The sequence below is a fragment of the Nelusetta ayraudi genome, unplaced genomic scaffold (genome assembly GCF_046127955.1).
Source record: "Nelusetta ayraudi isolate G7.1 ecotype Tasmania unplaced genomic scaffold, CSIRO-AGI_Nayr_v1 ptg000003l, whole genome shotgun sequence".
NCBI lineage: Eukaryota > Metazoa > Chordata > Actinopteri > Tetraodontiformes > Monacanthidae > Nelusetta > Nelusetta ayraudi.
The window spans coordinates 2,307,694-2,320,000 of NW_027466053.1; the positions used below are offsets into that span (position 1 = coordinate 2,307,694).

General features: G+C 48.3%; 2 protein-coding genes across 4 annotated transcripts in view; one reads left to right on the forward strand and one right to left on the reverse strand.

The window, feature by feature from the left end:
- The first annotated feature begins 742 nt into the window (after positions 1 to 742).
- On the forward strand, positions 743 to 6,362 carry LOC142890125 (thioredoxin-interacting protein-like). 2 transcript variants are annotated; one of them, XM_076028952.1, is made up of 9 exons: positions 743 to 773; positions 1,000 to 1,137; positions 1,251 to 1,528; positions 2,128 to 2,203; positions 2,285 to 2,432; positions 3,426 to 3,638; positions 3,735 to 3,881; positions 4,951 to 5,247; positions 6,006 to 6,362. In XM_076028952.1, exons 3-9 carry the CDS (start codon positions 1,258 to 1,260, stop codon positions 6,054 to 6,056), a joined length of 1,203 nt encoding a protein of 400 aa, XP_075885067.1. In that variant the 5' UTR covers positions 743 to 773; positions 1,000 to 1,137; positions 1,251 to 1,257; the 3' UTR covers positions 6,057 to 6,362. The 2 variants fall into 2 exon arrangements, with proteins under 2 accessions (XP_075885067.1, XP_075885075.1); XM_076028960.1 differs by having other exon boundaries at positions 1,254 to 1,528.
- A 2,155-nt stretch (positions 6,363 to 8,517) lies between these two features.
- polr3glb (RNA polymerase III subunit GL b) overlaps positions 8,518 to 12,307 on the reverse strand; it is a 4,425-nt gene continuing 635 nt past the window's right edge. The window contains exons 2-8 of one of the 2 annotated variants that reach the window (XM_076028971.1): positions 12,061 to 12,277; positions 11,823 to 11,952; positions 11,647 to 11,718; positions 11,510 to 11,566; positions 11,255 to 11,379; positions 8,897 to 9,058; positions 8,518 to 8,801 (exon numbers count right to left, since the gene is read on the reverse strand). In XM_076028971.1, the coding sequence (XP_075885086.1) occupies positions 8,715 to 8,801; positions 8,897 to 9,058; positions 11,255 to 11,379; positions 11,510 to 11,566; positions 11,647 to 11,718; positions 11,823 to 11,952; positions 12,061 to 12,183 (756 nt within the window). In that variant the 5' untranslated portion in view covers positions 12,184 to 12,277 and the 3' untranslated portion in view covers positions 8,518 to 8,714. Of the gene's footprint in view, positions 8,802 to 8,896; positions 9,059 to 11,254; positions 11,380 to 11,509; positions 11,567 to 11,646; positions 11,719 to 11,822; positions 11,953 to 12,060; positions 12,281 to 12,307 lie in introns of both variants that reach the window. The other variant, XM_076028979.1, reaches the window with a different exon arrangement.

A 12,307-nucleotide genomic window follows, 5' to 3' on the forward strand; every position in this document is an offset into this window, starting at 1 on the left:
GAACAAGCTCACCACCTTTTGCAGATCTTCAGCGAAGCTCCATCATGAATCTGAAGATATTTCACTGTATATTCAAAGTAGACAACATTATGCTTGGACTGATTAATGTGCGTTTGTAGCTCATTTTCTGTTATTTCGTGGGTTATTATATGGGCTCTTCTGAACGTCAGCAGAAACAATTCCAGGTTCGTTGCAGCAGAGGGCAGCACCTCCCTGCTGTCCCTCCTTATGTCTTGACACTTTCACAGCAGCTTTGAAATTCTCCCAGTTTTCCTTGTTTTTACTTCATAAGATATAAATATTAAGCATGTACTCAGAAGCTTTAGTTTAAAGTAAGAAAATTAAATTCTAACAAATAATAATAATAAAAAAATCAATCACTCAATAAGTAGCAGCAGATTGCGGTTCACTTTGCTCTGTTAGCATGATGAACTTTTCCTGTTCAAACCAGTGGAGACCCAGTCCAAGGTCTCAGTGAAGACCAGGACCTGGCACAGGTTCACATCCAGCTCCTGGACTTCTCCTCCACAACCTGAGATGTTCAGGTGCTGCTGTAGGTGTCGCTGTGTCTCAATGTGGTCCCTTTAATCTCGATGCTAAACTGGACCTCAGGACTCACTGCCGCTGCTTTAATCACTATTGTTTGTTACTTTCATCTTTCCTGTTGGCAAAAACACCTGATTGCACACTGTTTCCACTGGCACGGAAAGAGACACACACCGACACACACACAGTCCAGGCTGGTTGTGTGTCTGGTTCCATTCTCACTCTGGGTGACCTGCTTTTCCACTTCCTTCATCACTTGGTTTATGATTTAAATGTCATTTAATTGCTTTTAAGCGGTCTTGGGTACATGTTTCAATGCTCTTAGTTTACTTCTTCATCATGTCAATGTCATGTGTGTTTGTGCGTCCTTGCTAATCACTGTGTGATGAAATGAATGGCTGGCCGGTGCGATACAAATAAACTTTCCCATGTTGCTGCTGCTGACCCCCCCAGGCCCGGCACGCGCTGACCACGCGTCCGTTCGAGGCTCTGATTGGCTCCCGTGGCCGCAGCTGTCCGTGCCGACTAATCGGAGCGCTCAGTGACGCCGCCTGTCGGCATCTCCACACCGCAGGCTCGTGCGGCCCGCCGGTATAAAACCGTCCGGACGGTGCGAACCGAGGAAGCTTGTCAGTGACGCCGACCCAGCTGCAGGGTTCTGGTCCCGGTTCTTCACACTGACCCCGCCCCCCCTGCACCGCCAGCAGCACCATGGTCCTGTCCCCGACCTCCGGTCTCACCCTCCAGCTGCGCTTCTCGGACACTGGCCGCTCCTTCTACTGCAGCGGCGACAAGCTGTCCGGCTCGGTGCAGCTGCAGGCGGCGCTGCAGAGTCCCTGCAGGGTGTCCGGGCTCCGGGTGACAGCCGCCGGCTGCGCCCATGTGGAGCACCGCAGCGGGAAGCACCGCAGGAGCCGCAGCCAGGAGGTGGAGTACCTGAGGTTCGAGGAGGCGCTGCGGCTGGAGGAGGAGCTGTGCACAGGCAGGTGACCCACCGCCCGCCGGAAACACACACAGACACACACGTGCCCGTGACGTCACGGGTTGGGCTTCGATGAGCCGCAATGTTGACGTGGGTTCACTCACGGATGTGTTCGATCAGAAGAACCGGATGAATGCGGTGTCTCGGCTGTTGCAGGAGTTCCAGAGGCATGATGGGAAATGTAGGATTTATCGTACCAGCGACTCTAAATGATCGTATTTTGAGGGAACCTATCGTAGAGCCGTTCAGCTGAACACTCAGCCAGTCAGGCCTGTTATTCCAGAACAAACATCAGAACTCAAACCCAGAACAACTCTGTGTGATTGGCTTGGAACTGGTCACATGGGAAGAGATGCCTTCAGGGGTCTGAAATGACGGACTGACAATTGTATGGTCTTATCATATCCTACACTACACATGCTGTGTGGGCTCCATAACCAGGAAGTAACCCGGGGGTCAATACAAGATTCCGATTGTGAGCTATTTCATGTCTGTGGCTTAAGTGCTCACTGTGCACCTCTTGGTCCCTGAGGTTGTTGGTTCAAAGCTCGGTGTCCAGACTGCTTGCTGCCTTGCTCATGGAGCCTCTCTGCCCTCAGACTCGGACGGCCACTTCCTGTTGCAGCCGGACAAAACCTGCAGCTTCCAATTTGGCTTCGAGCTGCCAGCGGCCGGGTGAGACTGAGCGACCCATCCGCCGGCCAATCCTGGCCTAGTGGGCGGGGCCTGACGTGTTCTCTGCTGCGCCCCCTGCAGGCACCTGGTGTCGTCCTACCGGGGCAAGTTCGGCTACGTGCGCTACTATGTTCGGGCGGAGCTGGAGAGGCCGGGCCAGCCGCCGCTGCATTGCGAGAGGGAGTTTGAGGTGGAGGAGCCACTGGACGTCAACCGACCCGACCTGCTGGTACCAAGACACACTCACAGAACTTGTCCCCACCCCCGACTGACTAACCGCCCGCTCCCCAAGACAGGTGTACATGGTGATCTTTGAACTTGTCACCACTAACTGCGTTTCAAAAATTAAAGCGATATTTCTAAAATTTCAACAAAGTACAATTTGCAGGTGTTTCCATTGAATGGTGTTAAACACATAAGACGTAATTCTGGTCAAATCTTGTTCCACTGTGAGGAGGATGGAGGTACAAAACATTTTTGCCATAATCTGCACTTCCATGTTGTTTGCTGTCCAGAATGCTTGTTCTATTTTTCTCTTTGATGACTTGTAGAAATATTCCACCTCCTCCTCCGTCCAATCATAACGCACGTACGTCACATCCGCTGACGTGTCAATGCGAAAAAAGTGTTTCCATGACACTTTTGTGATATTCCTCTATGTGGATACCTCTGAAAAACCACCTCATGAGAGCGTCAAAACCTTTTAGCCATATTTGAGAGTTTTTTCCAAGTTGAGCTGTGTTTCCATCACCACTTCTTATTGACATATTTAGGTTGTGCGCAATTCTAGGGGTCATGGAAAAATCCATCATCGTAGTGACTCAACTAGCTCGTAAAGAATAAAAATCTGAATCTGCACTCGGCTAACTAGCTGCTAGCTCACTTTGCTAAGCAACTAATGTTAGCAAAGTCATGCTCGCTTGCTAACCAGGCCTGGTTGGATTTTTCTGGCAGAGCTTACCATGGATGACATGGACAAACTACGGCCCGGGGGCCATATGCGGCCCGTTAAGTGTTTTAATTGCTTGATTTTGTTGTGATGCTTTTCAATGGACATTAAAGCAACATGTTTTTGAGATATCCCGTGATAGATTGTTCCCTCCTATGAGGTGGGTCACCAAAACACCCCATCTATCTGCTGCTCCGGCTCCCCTGTCACTAACCCTCTGTATTCCACTAGTCAAACAGTTGGCTCACCATGCCTTTGACCTCTGCTCCTCAGGCTCCAGCTGCAGCCTCCAAGCAGAAGAAGGTGACCTGCATGTTTATCCCTGATGGCCAGGTGTCCATCAGCGCCCGCATTGACAGGAAGGGCTACTGCCAGGGCGAGGACATCAACATCAACGCCAAGTTCGAGAACACCTGCTCTCGTATCGTGGTGCCCAAGGCCGCCATCGTGGCCAAACACCTGTACATGGCGGCGGGACGCACCAAGGTAGGTCAACTTCCTGTTCCCTCCCTGCACCCCCTGTTGGCTCCGCCCACCCAGCGGCCCCGACTGACTGATTGGTTGATGGTGCTTGGTGGGCAGGAGCTGCGGCAGAAGCTGTCCGCGGTCCGAGGGAACCACATCATCTCTGGGATGTGCGACATGTGGCAGGGGAAGAGCCTCCGGGTGCCCAGGCTGAGGCCCACGCTGCTGGGCTGTGACATCATCAAGGTGGACTACGCCCTCATGGTGAGTGGTGACATCACCAGGGGTTCCTCTGGAATTCGAAACAACAAAAAAAATTCAATATTCCTGCAGTATTATGACAATCTAATGAATGTCTAGCCCCATCCAGTACCACCTAGAACCGTCGCGTCCGCATGAATTACAGCAGGTAGAATCGTTCAGGCAGGAAGTCAATGATTAGAAAACACGGTGGATCTGGTTGATTTTCGTCATAATGTACGATGTGCTGGATTTTGTTATTATATGTACAGTGAAACGTAAATGTGACGTATCGGCTTCGGCACTGTTCAGATCAAATAAAGGAGACATGAAGCAGATTTCATTTTAAATCTGAAACTATAATGAACAAAATCAATGTATAGTTTAGATACCAGCATTTTGTATGAGACCAGACAGGGACAGGAAAAAGAGTTTCGCTGTTGTTTTCTTTAAATACACGCAAACTTGTCGCGTGGGCTTGCAATCGCACGCACGGCAGACGCGACAGAGATCCTGGGAGAAGCTGCGAGCAAAACGTCTGCGTTCCACACACACACACACACACACACACACACACACACACACACACACACACATTATCCCTAACCTATGTGCTGAAAAAGACAAAAATATACAGCAAAACATCCTAATGTAAACATGCTTTTACTGATCAAATAAAACATAGGCAGATATAACCTTAACCATTTTAAACAAGCATACATGCACATGGGAACATGTTGACCCATTTAATCCTCTTTCTTTCTTTCTTTCTTTCTTTCTTTCTTTCTTTCTTTCTTTCTTTCTTTCTTTCTTTATCACTGGACTACAAATATATTTCTGAATGAATATGTTTTCCTATTTTAAAAGTAGCTTGCATGTTGAAAAAGTGTGAGCACCCCTGATCTAGAACCATCCTGCTTGAAATGACTCTGAAAACACTGACAACATGGAGGAGATACAGCTGTTTGATGACTGACTGACTGTTAATATCATTTCTTCAAGTCCTGAGGGCCGCACATTGGCCGCATATTGGCCCTGGGCCGTAGTTTTCTCCAGCCTGACCTAACCTCCACCCACCCCTCCTGCCGTCCAGATCTACTTGCACATCCCCGGCAGTGAGAAGCTGGCCCTGGAGCTCCCCCTGGTGGTGGGCACCATCCCCTTCAGCGGCGTGGGCAGCAGGACCAGCAGCATGAGCAGCCAGGCCGAGTCGCTGGGCAGCTGGCCCTCCTTCCCATCGGCGCCCCCTAGCTACAGCAGCTTCCAGCGGGACCTGCGGCTGGACGGCCCCCGCACGCCCCTGCTGCAGGACTACGATGGCGCCGAGGAGTGGGAGGTGGAGGGGGAGGAGGACGGGGGCCTCTTCATGAGGGCGCCCGCCTACAGCCAGGTGAGACACCTGGAGACACCACTCACTGCCTCTGTAGCAAAGCTGTCAAACTCTGGCCCGCAGGCCAGATATAGTCACACTGCACATTCACTGCTAGAGCTGCTGGCCCACTGCTATCAACCCAAATCACACCAGAAATAAAACAGTGAAAACAGTGAAACTCTTCTGCCTGTCCAAACTGTCTCACGTATCACTGTGTGTAAAAATAGAAAAATAATAATAAACCAAACTGCCGCCAACGCCCTGCAGATGCTTTTAGTACAAATTAGCGGTTATATAGCACATGTAGCGCTAACGATACAAATCCCAGAATGCTCTGCTGGTATTTTGGCGTGTCAATCAGGACAGGACGTTCGTTGAAGGATATTATTATATTATTTTGAAATGTATTGTCAGCCAGGGTAAAAAGTTTCCTGGTTGGAATTTAAATCAGAAGGCGGCAAATTAAAAAGAGCCACATCATGTTTATTTATATTTTAATTATTTTGAAGAGTTTTTAATTTGAAATTGGATTTTGCATGTGTGCAATATGAAGTTAGTGATTGTATAGTATGAAGCTTTGCTTTGATCCATATTCAGGTTGTTTGGCTCCATATAAGACGGTTCACTGTTCTACCTGGAGGAAGATTAGTTCAATCAATATCAATGTTAGACCCAGACTTTGTCCCAATTCTACTTGTAGTAGTTTTGGCCCCTCAGAGTGTTTGACTTTGACTCTGCTGCTCTTCAGTAACAGCTTCTTCCTCTGTTGTCTCCAGGAGGACCAGGAGGGCGGCGCTGATGGTCCTCATGACGTCCAGGTCTTCTGAAGCCACTTCCTGTCTCACCCCGCGGTGAAGGTCTGAACCCTGGAGGACCCTCTGTCCGGTCTGGCCCGGTCCGGTCCGGTCCGGAACCACGAAGACTGCTTCCTGTTGGCGGCTCGGCTGCTTCCTGTTGGTGACTTCCTGTCCCACCAGGTCGTCAGGATCAGACGTCCCGGTTGAAGTTGTTGTTATTCTTGATTGTTGTTGTTGTTGTTGTCGCCATAAACGGACGTTGCTACTGTACATAGTTTGTAAATAAGAGCAGATGTTTGATTTTTCTACTAAATTAATAAAATCAGTTTTTATTGACCTCACGCCTCTGTTTGATGATGTCACACCTGAGTCAACAAGTTTATTCATCTCCTTTATACAGAGGTGGAGATTCTTTGTCTCTACTGTCATTCTGTATTTGACCTTCATTACAGCTGGGGAACACACACACACACACACACACACACACACACACACACACGCACACACACACACACACACACACACACACAAACAAACAGGAAACACCAGTGACCAACAACAGGAAGTGACAGGAAGCATGAACACAACAACAGCAGCAGAGGTCACGGGGTCAAGCGCTGAGATAGACACAAAAATGTCCCAAAAAAGGAATGAAGATCAACTGGCAGTGTGTGTGTGTGTGTGTGTGTGTGTGTTGTGTGTGTGTGTGTCCAGACCCAAGTGTGTGGCCAGAATGTGGGTCAAAGGTTGTGAGAGAAGGACAGGACACCCCTCCCAGGATCAACGTTTCACATTTACACTTCATTAGTGTGTGTGTGTGTTTGTAACCTGATGCTGTTGTTTACTCCGATTGCACCTGCTCACTTTTAGCACAGTTTGACTGTAGAATGTACACACACACCCACACACACACACACACACACTGGCAGTTGGTCTTCATGCTTATTTTGGGACTTTTTTGTGTCTATCTCAGCTCTTGACCCCGTGACCTCTGCTGTTGTCACTAGTGTTTCCTGTGTGCGTGCGTGCGTGCGTGTGTGTGTGTGTGTGTGTGTGTGTGTGTGTTCTCCAGCTGTAATGAAGGTCAAATACAGAATGACAGTAGAGACAAAGAATCTCTGCCTCTGTCCCTCGCATGTTCTCTTCTTCTTTGGTTTTGCCTGACCTCTGCTCTGATTAGTCACCCCTCACCCCCTCCAGACCCCCCTCAGCCGTGATTGGCCAGTCTGAACCCCCGCTGAGTCAGCGCCGCTCAGTGTGGATTTCCTGGAAGAGCAACAGTGAGCCGTTTATTTCTGGACAGAACGGCGGTCCAAGCAGCACGGACACGGTGGAGTACACACACACTGCTGCCCCCTACAGGAGGCCAAAGGCAGATCAACTGTGTTCCAGCACACTTGACCCACATTCTCATCCAACACAGAACAAACATTCACAACAGGCACAGCAGTGAAGTGTTTATTCTGCGGATTTAGTGGACTGTATAGTGTTTTGTAACGTATTTAGATGGAAAATGTCAGTCATCAAATTGTCTGACTTTGATGTAGAGTTGCCAACCATCCCTTCAAATACAGAATTGTCCTGTTAATTACCAATGAAATGGTCCTGTTTTGAATGGAAATGGGACGGGGTTTGTACCATAAATCTGAGTTGTTGAACTTTATTTTCGACGCAAACTCACGTTCATTTCCAGAGTTTGCGTTCAAAACCGTAATTCCCGTCACTGCGGGCAACACCATTGCGCAACCCATTCACAACCTACTGTGTACTGGCTGCATAGCGTAGGAGGCTATGAATCAGGATCGCTGGTTCTTTTCAGCAACAAACGAAAATAGAACTGATCACTGTGAACTTTGTGCAACAGCTACTCAGTGCTACAAGAGGTGAGAAGAAGGGGCAGAAAAGAATTTGCACAAAAAACACAGAAAAGAGGGGGGGAAATTACTCAGGAAAACAAAAAATATTAGCACGAAAAACAGGGATGGAAAAAAAAGCATGAACTAATTACACAAAAAAACATTTTTTTTTTTATTTGCCAAGTGAATGCAATACGCTTCCACACATAAAGGACTTTAAAAAATGACATGAAGTCATGTGGTGACACAAGCAGCATCACTATCCTGAGTTGAACTTATTTTTTTCATTTGTATTTAAATTGAAACATTCAGTCTATTGCTAATGTCTATTGGTAACTGTGTGAACTATATACTATTCTGAAAGCCTATTTTCACTTATGATTGAGCACTACGGGGAGCCACTGGCCTGTGATGGTCATGGCCCCGAGCACTGCGGGGGGGCCTCCTTTTTTTTCCTCGATGAAAGTTGGCAACACCACTTTGATGCTACCATTAGCAACACGGCTGCTACAATAAGAGAAATGTTCTGGTAGTTGGTGGTGAGCACAGTGAACAAGGGTGCGGGCCTGTTGAGGCTGCTGGTGTGGATCCCCCTGGTGGCGGTAAAAAGGAAACACAGCAACGGGACAAGAAGAGACAGTGAAGTTCTGAACTTTATTATCAAAGAGACGAGTCGGTGGCGTCATTCACATGGTGAAAAATAAAAACAGCCATAAAACAGGTAGAAAACGGTTTAAAAACACAGAGTATAAAAGATCTGCAGGACGGTCGCTGTGTTTCGGGCGAGGAGCGACAAACTGGGATTAAAACCACCAGTGGTGGCGCTGGTGTGTCAGTAAATGGCCTCGTCCATGTTGTCGTCGCTGTCGCCGCCAAACTCCTCGCCATTGTCGAAGTAAGACATGACGTAGTCCGTCTCCTGAGGGGGCGGGGCAGAGAAGCAAACAGCCAACCAGTCAGGACGCAACACAAGCGGACATCAACCCCCACCCCAACCCCCCTCCCTCCAGTCACCTCCTCAAACTCCTCGTCGTACTCCTCCTCCACCTCCGCCTCCTCCTCCTCCTGCTGCTGCTGCTTCTTCTTCTTCTTCTTCTCCTCGGCCTCCTCCCCCTGCTCCTCCTCCTCCTCCTCCTCCTCGCCGTCACTCCCACGCTCCTCCTCCTTCTCCAGAGTCTGACACACACACACACACACACACACACACACACACACACACACACACACACACACACACACACACACACACACACACACACACACACTTGTCTTTATCAGAGCCCAATTAAGAATCAATTAGGAACCTGTTCAATCAGCCGATTGGGCTTCATCCAAATCTGTCAACACATATCAATTATTAATAGAGCTGTCAGTCGATTAAAAAAATTAATCCGATTAATCGCATGGTTTTCCATCGTTAACTAACGATTAATCGCATATTTTTTTATCTGCTCTAAATCTACCGGAAACTGATATTTTTTCCATTTTTTTTAATAATCATATCAACACGGGAGTAGGCAAATACTTGCTTTCTGCAAATGCAGCATGTTTATTTGTGTTGGAGCAATGACAAGTACTACTAACAAAACAAAAGATGCACAGGTTTGTGTCATTCAGTTGTGTGTGTGTGTGTGTATTTGTTTAATTTCTCTCGCACTCTGACACAATGTACTGACGAATGTAACATACAAATATGATTGAATTAGTCATTAGTCATCAGTCTTTTATTTTTAAATGAGTTTATTTTGAAAATTCACAGGATTTTCTCTTTTTTTTTTGAGCGACTTCCTGTACTATTGACGAGGATCGCTCGCGGCTCGCACACAAAATAGAGCAGACGCCGAAACGACAACTGCATGGCGCGAGCTGTGCACCTGTTCGCGTCTGGTGTGAACCACCACATTGATTAACGTGGGCGCCGAATGGAAGCGCTCGTTACAGTAAATGCATATCACTTTTGTCCTCTCAAGACTGCCATCTTGCAGGGTTTTGAAGTGGAACTTTCCATTTACAATTGACGCCTTATCCATGTTAGTCCTTCCTAGTGCTCCTCTACGCTCAGTGTCTTTTTTTGTTGTGTTTACAAGCCGGCTGCAAGCGTGTGACTGTGTGTTGAGTCAATTCATTTCCCGTTTCCACAATCTACGGAGCGGCCAAAGGTTCAAAAAGCACCGTGTGCGTTAATCGCGCGATAAAAAAAATTGTCGCCGATAAAGCGGCGTTGAGTTAACGTGTTAATAACGCGTTAACTTTGACACCCTTAATTATTAAACATCTCTAACCACAAAGTCACTCACTCACTCACTCACAGACACACACACAGTGTAGTGGGCGGAGCTTGTCCAGATGCGTCTCACCCAGACCCCACAGAGTCCAAGATGGCTCCCATTCATTTCAATATAGTAACTCACTCCGAAACTCCCAAAAAGTTTTTGACTTCCAAATGAATGGTCCCATAGAGCATGCGTAGTAGTGTCACTTCCCATCATGCCTCTGTAACTCACATGATCTATATGGCCAATTAGAACGATCCTGGAAAACGTCACTTCCAGACACGTCAGGAAGTGACATTGCTGCAGTACTTTGAGTGGCCACTGGGATAAACCTGCACCTCGCCAGACTGTCAGTCTGGTATCCAGTTCTTACGAGGCTTTACACGATCACGATTTTTGTGCCGATCACCGATCAGTGAGTTTAAATAAACCGAGAACCGATCACCGATCCGATCACGTGAGGAGCAATATTTAAATGACTTGTTTATGTACTTATATACTTATGTGCTGTTTCCTGAGTATCAATAAAGTTGCTCGCTTTGGCATCCGTTTCGGAGTTTGCTTTTCTTTTTCTTTCTCCGCGCTGCGTTTCTTCAACTCGACATGCTCCTCCGTGTGTAACTTTTCCAAGTGCCTGATTCAATTTGTCGTGTCGCGAGGTACTGTAGCGTTGCATATACTGCAGCTAGCTCGTGCTGTGTCTGTTTCTCTCACTTTGAAAAACTTCCACACCTCCAACACGTTTGTTTGTGTCGCCCATGGATGTTGCTGTCGTGAAGATTCAAAGAAACTTTATTGTCCGTCACATAGCGACAGTACTCAAAACAGGAAGAGGCACGAAGACGAAAATGAAGTTTTTTGAATCATGAATCATTAGCCCTCGGATACAAACAAATAAACATGTCGACGCTGTGGAACTACTTTGGAGTAAATGAGACGGATTTAAAAAGTTTCAACACGGCCATGACGTCATTGATCGGAGATTTATGAGATGACGCCCGATCACCAACATTTCAAAAAATGACAAATATCGGCCGATCCGATAGAGCCAATATGATCGGTGTAAAGCCTAGTTCTTACAATACATCCATGGTCTCACCTCCAGTTTGAGCAGCACTTCCTGTTTCTCGTTGACTTTCTTCTTCTTCTTCTTCTTTTTCTCGGCCTCAGCTCGCTCTGATTGGCCGACTGCTGCTACTGCTGCTGCTGCTGCTGCTGTGGTGCCTGACAGTAACAGAGCAGGCAACCAATCACATGTCAGTATATTGGTCATGTGACAGATATGTGTGTGTGTGTGTGTGTGTGTGTGTGTGTGTGTGTGTGTGTGTGTGTGTGTGTGTGCGCGTGCACTGACGGTATGTGGCTGGCTTCCTGGCGAGGACTCTCAGCTCTCTGGGGAGTCTCTTCCAGTCTGAGAGACATTTCATCCAAAATCAGCTGTCAATCAATCAATAATCAATAATCCAGCAGTGTGAAGACGATTAGTCCTACCGAGCGTCCAGTCGGCAGCTCCGCCCACTTGCTCGCTGCTGCTGTGGTATTTATCCGAGTATCGCTCCACGTCTGCACAGGAAACACACAACCTCACGGTCAAGCAACGCTGCCCTCTGATTCGTCAGTTTCCTGTTCAGGCCCCACCCACTGCTGGGTAAGCTGATGCTGCTCACCTCTCTGTGGCGCTGCCGGCTGGATGAAGCAGGGCAGCGTCTTCATGGCTCCTCGGAACTCCTGCTTGAGGGCCAGCAGGTACTCCACCTCCTCCCCACCTGTTAGGGGGAGGGGCTTCTGCTCCATCACCTGGACACAGCAGGAGGAGGACGAAGAGGAGGACAGGGGGAGGACAGGAGGAGGTGTAAGAGGAAGACAAAAGGAGGTGGAGCGTGTGTACGTGCGCGCATGTCTCACAGGGAACAGAGGGGTGGGCTGCTGGATGGATGGAGGAAGCCCCTCGGCTCGCGTGATTCCCACCGCCTCGGCGCTGCTGAAGGGCATCGACCTGCGGCCCCGCCCACGACCTCGAGCCGCCATCACAGCCGCAGCCAATCACAGGGCGGTACGAGCGAGAGCGAGAGAGAGAGAGAGAGAGCGAGAGAGCTGGAGGGACACGGCGATGGTGGTCAGACCTCTAACACAGAAGAAGAAAAGTCTCCAG